This window comes from Nomascus leucogenys, chromosome 4 (assembly GCF_006542625.1).
Source record: "Nomascus leucogenys isolate Asia chromosome 4, Asia_NLE_v1, whole genome shotgun sequence".
NCBI classification, from domain to species: domain Eukaryota; kingdom Metazoa; phylum Chordata; class Mammalia; order Primates; family Hylobatidae; genus Nomascus; species Nomascus leucogenys.
Window position 1 is genome coordinate 58,028,039 of NC_044384.1, and position 14,612 is coordinate 58,042,650.

Below are 14,612 nucleotides of genomic sequence, written 5' to 3' on the forward strand. Positions count from 1 at the left end.
AGAGCTCATAGCATATTAATTGTTGCTGTTTTAAATTCCTTTGATAATTCCAAAATCTTTGTCATGCTTGCTGGTTCTGGTTTCCCTATTAAATTAGGGTAACCTCACCTATAAAAGTATTTCCCTTTCTGTCAGTGTCATACTCTTAATATTAATGTTTTGTGGAAAGAAAGAACACAGACAGGAGGGAAGACAATACTTTCAAATATATGAAAAATAATGAATATATTATGTTGGAAATCTGCCTTTCAGAAAGCTGCTCTAACTGTAAATGCAGAGCCCTAGCATGAAGTGGTACCTGCAGCCTGAATGCATCGCATCTGAGTTATGGGCAAAGGCAGCACTGCCTGATGGCCTCCTTCCCACGTCATCTCCTCACCGATGATCTCTTACAGGTCTGGTCTTCCATTTTCAGATAAGGTCTATCATTTTTTTGTCCTTAATAAGATAAAAATGAATTCATCGAGTTTTATAATAAGGGAAAAACTATTTGCCAAATGAAATTCTTCAACAAATAATTTATCTGAGAAATTATTCTTGGTGTTCTATTTTATCTGTATACTCATTATATCTTATAAACACCTATGCACCCTTTACATGTTTTGGGTTTTCTGTTGTTGTTTTTAAGAGACAGGGTCTCACTCTGTCACTCAGGTTGAAGTGCAGTGGTGTAATCTCGGCTCACTGCAGCCTTGACTTCCCGGGCTCAAGCGATCCTCCCACTTTAGCCCCCCAAGTAGCTGGGACTACAGGTGTGTGCCACCATGCCTGGCTAACTTTTGTATTTTTTGTAGAGACAGGGTTTTGCCATGTTGCCCAGGCTGGTCTCGAACTCCTGAACTCAGGCAATCCACCCACTTCAGCCTCCCAAAGTGCTGGGATTACAGGTGTGAGCCCCTGCGCCTGGCCTTGAATGTTTTCATTGTCAATACATTTGGGAAATGTTGTGCTAGAAGACTATCAAATAATTTTAACCTTTGTGAACAATGAAAAACTATCAATGATAAAAAATACAAAGCAAGTTTTCTAAAATGTGTTTATTTTTAAAACCTATACAGTTTCAATTTAGTAAAAAATATTGCCATGAAATTTCTAATTATACAGCAACAGAAACAAAAAAATACAGTTAATTAGAGGTTACTCAAAATAAATTCACAATTTTAAAGTTGGAATATATATGCTTTTTTCAAATAAACAAAAGATAATTTTTCAGATGTTTTCCCTCTTAAACATCAGATATACATAATCTTTTGAACTGGAGCTAGATGACCTCTCAATAACTTCAGAAATAAGTGCTTATATTAACATGGAAAATAAAATAACCCCCAAACCATACAATTAATGATTTACTCATAAAACTAAAAACCAAATAGATCATTGCTTTAAAATGTCTACTTCTTGAAAATGAAATCTACATCTGAGTTGTGAAGAGGAATAATCTTTTTATAGAAAAAGCTGAATCTTCCAGACTGGTTAATTTACTTCCTATCAAATTTATCCTATTCAGACTATTTTCATATGTCTTAATCCTGAAAGAATGTGAGGTGTTAAAATATGAAAAGCTTCTTTGGCCCTTTAGATAGAGGTACCTTAATTGTAAACAACTGCAATGAAAGCCTTCTAGATGTGGACACTTATGCTGATTTGAAGATGTACATCCTTGTTTCTTAAAGGCATGGTAATTTCCTTTTTAACAATAACAAGTTTTTTAATGTATTGAGATTTGTTTTTAAATGCTTTAAAAATCAAAATTCATGTATACTACTATAAAAGAATAATTCTCAAAAGATCAAAGAAAAGCATTATATGATATTACACCGTAGGTTTTATTAATGATAAATGTTTGCATTACTTTTAAAAGCTTAGCTCTTACTAAGCATTCTTTAACAAAAGCTAATAAGCAAGAAATCATTTGCCATACAGAAACTATATTCACAAACAAGGCTTTAATCCAATATTGAAAGCTAAAGAATTAGAAAAAATACAAAACACTGCTATGAGTCAACTGAACTGCTATCATTGAATTTACTGCATTTAGAATGACATAAACATACTGAACATAAAAACAATTTTATGGATTTAGTCTATAAGACTGGCATTAAGAATGACATGCAATTTGTGATTTCCTTTAAAAATAATTTTTTAAAACAGAATCCATTTGAACAAAGGGTCTTTTTTTTCCCCCTCATTTGAGGGGAAGACAATCTATGTTTCCCAAACAGATCCTCCTTTCATACTAAAATAGCAAACTGTGACCTCGATCCCCTCTTTCCAGATGCTACTTATAGATGACTTTGCATAATAACTTAATTAGAATTACTTTTCTGGTAACAGTGTCATGGCCATAAATAATCAGTTTTTAAAAAACAAACATCAAGTGCAAATCTAGAAAACTTCCTTTAAAGAATTACCCAAACCCAGCACATATGCAGAATCATTATTAACAAGCTAAGCAATATGACTTTAAAATGTGTATATAATGATACACGTGCACTAAAGACCATCTTTTATAAAGTTTTAATAGTGTTGCCAAGTTAATAATTCTTTCAAGGCACTGGAGAATTACACAGATGGAGTTTCCAATATATAACTGACAATTGCTTGAACTGTTAAAAAGCCCTGAGTCAGAACTTTCAAAAACTTCCTGAAATTATAGATTGCAGACAAAATGGCACGTTTATTTTACTTTAAAAATTACAGGACCATTTTGCTTTTTGGAGGAAATAAGCTGGGTTTATGAAACAAATCATGCAGACTATACAGGAAAAGTAAAATATTCAGCATATTACCTTTCTTAGACATTTTGTACATGTCAGTCATAACTTGTAGTTGCGGATTTAGGCACCAAATTAATGTGACAAGTCACTTCTCCTGTACCTACTGCTTAAATTCTCAATGGAACAAAAATGTCAATTTTAACCTCAGGTTCCCATTTCCTCTTTACTCACAAATAAGAATAAATGCTGGAAAAAGTAATACTCTGACAGAAAAGGAGGTAGAAAATGCCAATGTAGCAATTTACAATTTTAATTCATCGGCTCTACTGTCTAGTTCACGTTTTTATACGAGTTTCACATACTACTAACCAGTAAATTGAGGCTCAATCTAAAGGATATTCCCCCTCACTGTAGTAAAGCAATGTATACGAGACAGCATTAAAGTTTCCTCAAATTTAATGTTTTAAAGAGGTACAACTATCATTATTAATACTGCTATAGTTATATATACGTTAAAGTTCCTAGGCTATATATGACTATCAAGTAATATCAGTAAGCATTCCTATCATAATATTCAAGCAAATGAAGTAACGTTGCCTTTTTGAGGGAAAACATATTTTGAAACTTTTACAAGCAGACATAAAGACAGCTGACATCTCCAACAAGGCACACATAATTTATGAAAATCTATTATGTTCCCAATTGTACAAACTCAAAGCTAATCTAATTCTGATATTTAAAATGTGCCTCTCCCCTCAGGCTCAAAATGAAATAACAAACCCTTCCAATTAATAGACATTTAAAATCTACTCAATTTAACTGCTAACAATTCAGAGGAGAGGTGCACTGTCCCTCCCAAAAATTTTAAGAACTTAATGTTTACCATGATCTTAGATCTTGCAAATACAAACGACTAAAGCATTTAGGTGTTTCTTGATTTATATGGAGTCAAAATTCTATTCCACTGAGGAGAAAACAAAAAGGGGAGTTGTTTAATGGGTATGGAGTTTCAGTTTTGCAAGATGAAAAAGTTCTGGAGATCTGATTCACAACAATGTAAATGTACTTAACATGGCTGAACTGTATTCTTTAGAAACAGTTAATATGGTAAATTTTGTTATGAGTTTTTCATCACAAAAAATACAAAAAACTATTCAAAAATTCAATTTTTTATACAAATTACTACTATAAAACATGGTAGACATTCTGACAGGGTAAGTGCTTTTCCTTTTGTATTAAAAAAAAGCAACCTGTATTAAAGCCTATAATTTGATGACATCTATATGATCCTCTTTTTTTCTCTACACTCAAATGCTGACTTTCCTTTCCAATCTGTTGTAACCCCACTGTCCTGATCCTACTCTACCCCATCTCTAATTCTCTTAGTTCATGAATTTAACTAATTCCTAGTCCAAAAAGGGTCCAGAATTCAGAACAGACAAACAGCAATTGGGCAACACATAGACAGTATGTTTCTACTATGTAAAAATGACCCAGCAAGCTTTGATATTTGAACCAGACACATCTTAAGCAGCATGCATTTCAATATGCTAAAATGCTCTTACAGGCTAACACCATAAAAATATAAATTTAAGAAATGTATTTCCAACACTAATTATCAATTAATTTTATGCTTCCATAGCTAGCTGGTCAATTTGCAATGTTTAAAGTTACAAATATCTTATGCATAATTTGACCAACTAAACATTTGTCTAATATATTCCTACACTAATACAAAATTATCTTTTCTTGAAAACCTTCTTGCTCCCAACAAAATTAAATATGTATATAGTATAAGCAGTCAGAATGTTAAATTATGTGAACAAATACCATTAGAATAGCACCATCTGGTATGTTGTATGTGTATGTTTTGAGTAACAACACTAACAATCTTAGAAGAATGAAGGAGAAAATGGTAGGGTGAGGGGTACAGAGAGGAAATCCAAACACTACTCAATGACAACTCTTCTGAAACCTTAGGAAATGTTATCAGGACCTTTGGATCTCTTCCTTTTAACTACAGATTCCTTAAAATACACAACTGCTGCACAATAAATTCTGAGTGTGTTAAGATGCCATTTTTTCACTGTTGTGTATCTAATCCCTGAAGCCCAATAAATACTTTTTTGAATGAATGCATGTCAGTTTTTTTCTTTTTTATAAATGTTTCTAAGAAAAGTAAAAGCTCTTTTGAGGCACAAGATAAAGAGGTTTGGCTATTGAGGAGGGTAACGAACCTAACTGGAAAAGTACTGCTAAAGGACATATAATAAGAGGTAGCAGATTCAGAGAGTTGGAGGAAAGTCACTGAAATGATGAAGTTCTTAATCATTATCTCTCACAAACCCAAAATAAATTTAAAATAATTTTAGGTGATTGAAAACATGAATAAAGAAGTATTTTCTATTCATGCAACAAATTTCAAGGTGATACAAATACAGAAAACCCACAAGTACTAGCACTAAAATTATAATGACATTATTTCTGTAATAAAAATTTATGTCATATTCTTATAAAGGAAGTAATTAAACTAGTCTGAAAGATGCTATTACCTTTTAGGGATCTGTTTTAGCACTGCACCTCAGAAAACAGAAAGGGTTTATTTAAAGAAAGTAGAGCTAGAGACCACACAATTCTCTGACTGGCCAAACTCTGCATGAGTCAGCCAGGTGCTCCCTCCTCACCAGGTGATCTAGTTAGAAGAGATGGGTAACCCATGGCATGGAAGGAAAAACCCGACATGCTGTTTTCATGTGTGCAACAAGATTGTCTGTCTGTCTCTTTATGTGAACATCATCAGTCAGATGTTCTACCTTTTTATAACTTCAAAATAGTTTTAAAATCAGTGTCAGTGGCCCCTTACTAGATAACTGAGTGTATATAAATTTTCAAATTTGAAATCTATAAAAATTTTACTGTTCTAAATGGTAGCAGTTACTCAGCTAAACACAGACATGGAATTGTTCAGACTACAAAACCAGCCAGCAAAGCTCCCCACTGCTTTCACCAGGACTTGCAAAGGCAGCAAGGATTAAACAGCCAGAAACAGTGTTACGAGGGCTAGAGACTTCATACTTTCAAATTTAGTTGGTGTTCTATAAAAACTGAAGTAAGAAAAGCTAGCCAGATTTAAAGGAGGGAAAAAAACTACAAAAGAGGTTAACTATTTTTAGGAAAAAGCTTATCAACAGCATATAGTAGACACTATGTAAACAGCTGATATAATCTAGCAGCAATGAACCCCCAAACACTTATTTATGTGTATATTTACTCAGGAGACAATAAGAGTACAAAGGAGATCATTCAAAGGAGAAAAAAAATGATTAAATGCTCTAAAAATTTTGTTTGTTTTTTGTCGTTGTTTTTAAAGTCTACAGGTAAGCAGATATTTCTACACATGTCCTGGTCACTCTTTCTAAAGTATTTATAATTAGGTTATTGACCATGTCTTGGACATTGTTGGCAGTTTAAATAATATTCTCATCTATAGGTATACACAGAAAGACTGTTTTCTTTATAGTAAAAAATGCTACAAAGAAAGAGATAATGGAAATAAGGCCTATAATGAAGACAGAATCAGTAACACTGTCAGAATTAACTGATACAAAGAAGAAAAGATTTTTTTCTTGGAAAAGGCATTAATTTTGCAGATCACTGGGGTACTATTCAGTACATCAGCAAAGCTAAATAGAACCTCAGAGGTCCAAATAGGGCAATGTCATTTCACTGGTCAGATCAAGCCCAGATAAGTAATCACAGAAAACCTGAAGTACACTTTTCACAGATTTTTTAAAAACACTGGCTGAACAAAATAGTGTATAAATTAATATAAGAAAGGTAACTGTTAGTGGCCAGTTAATAGATACTCTTGGTTTTTTTTCTCTTCAGTTGCCCACTATTATTGCTTATTTTTCCTTTTCTTGTCTATCAGTCATCTTGAAACTGGTAATCTGATTCAAGTTAAACAAGTGAATCAGTTCACTTTTGAATCTAGAAAATAAGAGAAATGCAAAGTCATTATTCCCTCATTCTATGCTTCCATTTACTCTAAGAATTCAGAAACAAACATGTGGGTAACTTCCTGTTATCTTAAAAAGAGAATCATCCCTTCGGTATTCCCTTAACTATCTGGAACTTGTACTGTCATTTTATAATTTACCATGTGACATAATTGTTTGACCTGCCTCTTTTATTTGATGCATGACTTTTCAGAGAACCTGTTATCAACTCACTGTGTAAAACCACGATGAAATGAAGGATAACTGATCACAAAGAATTAGGTCTTTTGAGATCTAACAAATTTACAAATTATAAGAGAAAAATGCAATTTTTTAAAAAAGGATATCCTTAAAGGACTTTCCTCTTAGAAGCCAAAGGTAAATTATCCTATGAGTTACAAGAATTTGATGTTTCAAATTTAAAACAAAAACAAAAAACACGATTTCCAACACCATTTTGTAGGGTTTTTTGTTCTGGTATATTTACAGCCTAATTATACTCTAGTAAAGAAACTATGATATTAGAAATTAACTCATCAGAACTTCCAACTAGATCAAAAGCCTATTAAGATCTCATGACTAGATACATTAGCTAACAAAATACACCGTGTGTCTTAGTTAATACAAAAGAATCCTTCGTTCAATAGCCTTGCGACAGATAGGACATTCACTCATGCGGTCTCCACAGAGCTGACAGGTTCCATGACCACAGAGGAAAATCATATTCTTCAGACGATCCAGACACACAGGGCACATTGTCTGTAATGTGAGATAACAAAGTAATAAATTAGACACTTTATATTCGGAAAGTGACAGACTGTTATATATCATTAATTTTCTTTAGTTGTTTTAGTCAAATAATATTTTGGTGGTTTTTAAAAACAATTTTTTAACATTTTTAAATAATTAAAATGTCATCCTTATAGAAACACTGGTTGTATTATCAGGATAGTATAAAAGGTACTACATAAGATTAAAAACTATTAATATATAAAACACAGCCAGGCACAGTGGCTCACGCCTGTAATCCCAGCTATTCAAGAGGCTGAAGTGCGAGAATCATTTGAACCCGGGCAGCAGAGATTGCAGTGAGCCAAGATCGCGCCACTATGATAGAGGCAGGAGGCAGAGAAATTCTAGGCAGACAAGGGCAGGTCCCCAGTGAAACCCAATCTTTGAGCTGAAAAGCCTGAAACCCACAGGCCAAAGTGAGAACTTCTATTCCTGTTTGCCCACTCTCTCCCAGTTGGTTCTTTCTTTTTTTTTTTTTTTGAGATGGAGTCTCACTCTGTTGCCAGGCTGGAGTGCAGTGGCACAATCTCGGCTCACTGCAACCTCTACCTCCCGAGTTCAAGTGATTCTACTGCCTCAGCCTCCTGAGTAGCTGGGACTACAGGTGCATGCCACCACACCCAGCTAATTTTTCTGTATTTTTAGTAGAGACAGGGTTTCACCATGTTGGTCAGGATGGTCTTGATCTTCCGACCTCGTGATCTGCCCGCCTCAGCCTCCCAAAGTGCTGGGATTACAGGCATGAGCCACCATGCCCAGCCCAACTGGTTCTTTCTAAATAATGTCTTTTTACCAATCCATTGTTGCCTTTTCCAAAACTACCCACAGCCCACTCTGCCCAATCCTCCCATGTTGTGCCTTTAAAGACTCCAGACTCAGGTGGTAGAGGGGAGAGAGGCAACTTGACTTCAGAGGGATGACTGGACTTCAGAGGAGAGATGGCTTAACTTCAGGGAAGAGATGGCCAGACTTCAGGGGAAGATTACCCGCCCGTCCCACCCCCACTCCAGTTCCCCTCTCTGCTGAGAGCCATTTCCATCACTTAATAAAACTCTCTGCCTTCATCCTTCAAGTGTCAAGGTGACCTCATTCTTCTTGAACACTGGACAAGAGCTCAGGACACACCGAGTGTGGGTACCCAAAATAAGGCTGTTATACTGGCCCTTTGCCCTCACTGGCAGAGGGCAGCTACCCCACACTATGAGGCAAGGGGCCAACTGAGCTGATAACACACCACTGTCTGTGGACGGCAGAACTAAGAGAGCACTCTAACACGCCCTCAGGGGCTTTGGAGTCGCAGGCACCCCCACCTGGGTGCCGCTGCATGGATCCTGCAATTGCTCGTTCATGTGCTCCCTCCCGTAAGCAGTTGGGCACAGTGGCCAAGTAAGCAGGGCACCTCCATTGCAAGTCTGACAAAGGGGTTGAGAAAAATCCTGCATCAACTTCTCTCCAGCCTGGGCGACAGAGCAAGACTCTGTCTCAAAACAAACAAACAAACAAAAAACCTATATAAACCAAAACGTAATAGGAAATGGATGAAAATAGCTCCATTCAGTCTAACTGAAATTCCCTGAATCTAGGTACTGAGCTGCTCTTGCATAAAAAGAAGGCAACGTATTATGCAATACATGGTGCAGGGTGGGGAGCAGTGCTGAGAAGTAGCTGAGAACACTTGTCAGGCACTATGCTTAGATAGGATACAATCTCAGTCCTGGTATCATTCCCACTTGGAAAATGAGGAAACGAGGCTCAGCGGGATTGAAAACCTTCCTCAAAGCAAGCCCTAGAGTGAACCAACTCAGGGCCCCAGAGTTCTTGCTCTTAGACACTGTGTCTAAGAGTTTTATTACTATCAATGTAGATTCCCCTGAATTAAAACAAATTAGCCTTAGTTACATATTAATAAATGTAAATTTCATGAACTTGAAAGAATGTAAAAGTATGTCAGGTATATGTCTGAAATACTATTTATTCACAAAACACATTTTACATTTATAAAATCATATTTGCCTTAATGTATAATACTTCTTTCTGATTTATAGCTTTCCCAAATAACACGGAAATGAAATAATTAAAAAGAAAGGTCTTCATTAAAAAACTAGGCCTAAAGCCTATATGACATGTTGTTACCAACTGTTACCAACTTTGAGAATACCAGAGATCATTGTAAGAGGAATTGTAGCCTAAATTGTTAGCCCCACTCCTCCAAAGCAAACTGTCACATTTCTGTCTTAAAGTTTTGAGAAGCAAAGCTGTAGAAAATCCCATCTTTTTAGGTTTTAAAAAGCCGGCCAGGCATGGTAGCTCATGCCTGTAATCCCAACACTTTGGGAGGCCGAGGTAAGAGGATCGCTTGAGCCCAGGAATTCAAGACCAACCTGGGCAACACAGACATCATCTCTACAAAAAATAATAAATTAGCCAGGTGTGGCAGCACATGCCTGTAGTCCCAGCAACTTGGGAGGCTGAGGTGGGAGAGCTGCTTGAGCCCAGGAGTTTCAGTATGCAGTGAGCCATGACTGTGCCACTGCACTCAAGCCTGGGAGACAGAGTAGGATCCTGTCTCCAAAAAAAAAAAAAGCAAAATAGATTGATAATGTCATTAATAATTTCATGTCATTCAATTTTCAGGAGGTCTTTGTAATATTGAATAACTCCTATTTCCAAAAGTAGACACATCTGTGCAGCCTGTGTTAAGTTATACTTTGAGATTAGTATATCCTTAATACCAAGTTAAATTAAATTTTATCTGTTAAAGACACACTGGGGTAATAGACTGGAGATTTAAATGAGGAGAGTTATTCGAATGTTTTCTGATTGTTTTGTTTTTTTTTTAATAACCTTGAAGGGAGTCCCTATAAGAAATCCCATCATTCGTCATAAGATGAGTTTTGATAAAACTGTTTAAATACTCTAGTGATAAAATATGGCGATGAGGATTATTTAAGAAAGTATAAACTTGGGTAGAATGCTAAACTTTGGATATAGTAGAGCAGAATTATTCTTTTAGGATCCATACAGGGTTCAATAAATGTCACTATTCACGTTAAGAACAATTTTAATTCACAATTAGAATATAAAATGTTTTTTATAGAAGATGTGTTCAAAACTCAGCTTATTCTGTAGATGTCTTATGGGAAAGGAATCAAGATGCTAGGAGCTTCAAATGTTTAAAAATGTTTCTATTTTATATTAGATGTATTATATTAGATGTATTAGATATACTGTTTTATTTTAAATTAGAACTAGCCAAATATATTCCAAATAATATTAAGAACCATTGATTCATATTGATCTTTACTTATTCATTCTATAACAAGTATTGCTAGATGCTGGATTTCAAAAGAAAAACTGGCCTAATCAATGTTTTCATCTCTTCAGATGGGGGTTTAAATGCCTAATAAATTCATACATTCAATTCTTTCCCTCCACCCCCTACAAAGAGATGGTTTCTCACTCTGCCGTCTGGGCTGGAGTGTAGTGGCACTGTCATAGCTCATTTCAGCCTCAAACTCCTGGGCCCCAGTCATCCTCCTGCCTCAGTTTCCCAAGTAGGTAGGACTCCAGGCATGTGTCATAACAGTCCGCTGATTTATTTTAAAAATTTTTGTAGAGACAGGGTCTTGTTATGTTGCTCAGGCTGATCTCAAACTCCTGGACTCAAGCAATTCTCCCACCTCAGCATGCTGAGCAGCTGGGATTACAGGCACACATCACTGCAACTGACCAATTCTTAATTAGTTACCACGAGGGTCATTAGTTATCCTGGGCCACTAACTACTGATTATGTTATTTTCTTATAAATTCAAATAGAAAACACAGGAGTGATGATTCTAACAACTGCATGGCAATACTGATGTGATTGGCCAAACTAAAGAACTGCTCAAGTCTGTGCATCAGATTTAGTAACTTGGTCAAATGGTAAGGTATGGCCAGAAAGAAAAAATACTTGCTGTCTTACTTAACATAACAAACCTACAAGTTTTTGCTAATTTTTTTATCTTATTGTTGCTTTTATTAAATATTAGGTAGAAATAAAAGAGTATATTTGTTGATATATATAAGATGTAAAGAACAGCCAGGCATGGTGACTCATGCCTGTAATCTCAGCACTTTGGGAGGCCAAGGTGTGTAGATCACTTGAGGCCAGGAGTTCAAGACCATTCTGGACAACATGGCAAAACCCTATCTCTACTAAATATACAAAAATTAGCTGAGGGTGGTGGTGTGCACCTGTAGTCCCAGCTACTTGGGAAGCTGAGGCATGAGAATCACTTGAATCTGGGAGGCAGAGGTTTCAGTGAGCCAAGATTGCGCCACTGCACTCCAGCCTGGGTGAGAGTGAGACTCTAAGAAAAAAAAAAAAAGACATAAAGAACAACATAACCAACACCCAGTTTAAAGTATGGAATGTTACTCTTATTTTTGAAGCCCTTCTATAAATCCTCCCCATTCCTTTCCATGTATCCCTCACTGATGACTACTATTGTGAATTTTGCATTATGTTTCCCCTGCTTTTCTTTATGGTGTATATGTGTACAGACATATTTTTCCTTTCTTTTTTTTTTTTTTTTTTTTGAGACAGTCTCACTCTGTTGCCCAGGCTGGAGTGCAGTGGCATGATCTCGCCTCACTGCAACCTCCACCTCCCGGGTTCAAGCGACTATCCCGACTCAGCCACCAGAGTAGCTGCGACTACAGGCGTGCACCACCATGCCTGGCTAATTTTTGTATTTTTAGTAGAGACGGGGTTTTGCCATGTTGGCCAGGCTGGTCTTGAACTCCTGACCTCAACTGATCTGCCCGCCTCAGCCTCCCAAAGTGCTGGGATTACAGGAGTGAGCCACCACACCCGGCCCCTTTCTATTAAAGTATCACATGTATATAGAAATGTTCATGACTCGTAAGTGTACAGTTTAATACAAGTTCACAAACTGATCAAACTCACGTATCTGGTACTCAGATCAAGTAACAGAGCATCCAGACTCTAGAAACTTCCCTTCTTCCCTTGTGCCCCTTCTCCTTCTCAGCCATCTCTTGCCAAGAAAAGCACTATCCTTGACTTTTTTTGTTTTGTTTTGTTTTTTTTTGAGATGGGGTCTCACTCTGTCACCCAGGATGGAGTGCAGTGGCATGATCACAGCTCACCACAGCCTCGATCATCCAGGTTCAAGTAATCCTCCCACCGCAGCCTCCAAGTAGTTGGGAGGTCACCGCACCCAGCTAATTTATTATTATTTGTAGAGTTGCGGTCTCACTATGTTGCACAGGCTGGTCTTAAACTCCTGGGCTCAAGAAATCCTCCTACCTTGGCCTCCCAAAGTGCTGAGATTGCAGGCATGAACCACTGCACCTGGACTACCTTCGACTTTTAATACCAACTGTATGGGTTTTTTCCAAGTTTATATTCCAAACAATAACCTGTTCCATTCTATTAGATAATGACAAACTGTCTTCCAAAGTGTTTCTACTAATATATATTCCCACCAGCAGTGTATGAGTTTTGGCTGCTACATATTCTGCCTAACATTTGATACTGACAGTCTTTAACATTTTCCTCAATCTAATACTTATGAAAAAGAACTTCCTTGTGGTTTTAGTTTTCATTTCCTGATCACTAATGTGGTTGGACCATTTTTTCATATTCATTGGCCATTTGTGTGTTACCTGTTTTGGAAAGTACCTGATTAAACCCTCTAATCAGATTATTACTCATTACGAATATTCAAATAATACAAGTGATACACTGATATAAACCATACTTATTACAGAAACACTAGTAGTTTTATGGGAAAATATTCAGTGCCATTCATAGCGTCACTGTTTACATGAAATCATTATTACCTGCTCTTTAATGTCTTGTAACTGTTGCTGCAACTTTTGCACATCTGCATTGACATTGGTATTATCCTTGTCCTTTTGTAATACTGGAATATTCCCACTTGCTATAATATAGATTTAAAAAGATTTTCAGTTATTATTGCTTTGACAGAATGACATTTATAAAATAAAATATTACTGTTTTGTTTATTAAAAACATAAAACTATTATTACAATCCTCTTCAAAAATTTTTCTCATACTTGGACAACAGATACAGTAGTGACATTCTGTTACACTTTTCCATATATGAACTCCAAAAAGAAACAGTTTGCACATTAATTTCTAATTATATTTATCTCGGCCAGAGCACAATCCAGACAGACTTCTGGGTCTTCCAAGGCTCTATGTGCTTCCTTTGGCAAGCTCATCAATACATTTTATGCTTGCTTCCTCTGCTCCTGTATCATATGAACCAAGAAAGTAACCAGCAGGGTTTTGGCCAGCTTTGGGAGCAATAATTATTTTAAAGTCTCTTAGATGATTTTTATGAGGACATACACAAATCTAGCCTCCTTTATGACTAAAATTCCCTGTTATTACTGATCTGAGATGAGGAACTCAAGAAAAGCCATCATCTGTAGTATGCAAACATGGAGGGAAATCTTTGATTTCACTTTTCCTATTCTCTAGATTCTTGGTCTTTTATTCTAGTTAATCTGTCCCTGAGATTTTTATTATTCTGTTCTATTTGTGACAAAGACAAAAGCCTCAGACACAAGTGGCTACACACCAATGCTCTTCCTCATCTGCTCATAAAACATGTTCAGAGAACAAAGAAATCAAAGAAACCATTCAGTTAATATCTAATGCAAAGAGAAAAAATACTTTGAAACAACTGTACTATTGAATTGAGGGTAAATCATTTATTTTTCATTTTTCCACCCTTTCAGTTACATTTTTGTCTACCTATAGTTACTCTGTCCCAAATAATTACCATTCCATAAAATACTTAAATGAAGTAAATAAACCTGTTGCATAATGGAAACAGGTTAATACTTTCAGTAAACTGAAAAATAAATTGTAATATGGTGCCCCACCCTTTGACAAAACACACTAAATTTCATCTTAAAAATAGAGCACAAATTTTCTTTATGCAAGAACACAACAATATTCTTTATAGCATACATGCAGGTTTCTCAAAAGACTGATGTTCACAGTTCTATAATCACAGAAAAATAGAACTTCAGGTTTCTTGTATATAACAAGAGCACCAGAAAACAA

At 36.0% G+C, this 14,612-nt stretch overlaps 1 protein-coding gene across 1 annotated transcript in view; it reads right to left on the bottom strand.

The window, feature by feature from the left end:
* Positions 1-1,022: 1,022 nt before the first annotated feature.
* Positions 1,023-14,612, bottom strand: part of MIB1 (mindbomb E3 ubiquitin protein ligase 1) — a 136,404-nt gene continuing 122,814 nt past the window's right edge. Inside the window, exons 20-21 of the mRNA XM_030810655.1 lie at positions 13,355-13,455; positions 1,023-7,474 (exon numbers count right to left, since the gene is read on the bottom strand). Of these exons, the coding sequence (XP_030666515.1) occupies positions 7,334-7,474; positions 13,355-13,455 (242 nt within the window). The 3' untranslated portion in view covers positions 1,023-7,333. The remainder of the gene's footprint in view (positions 7,475-13,354; positions 13,456-14,612) is intronic.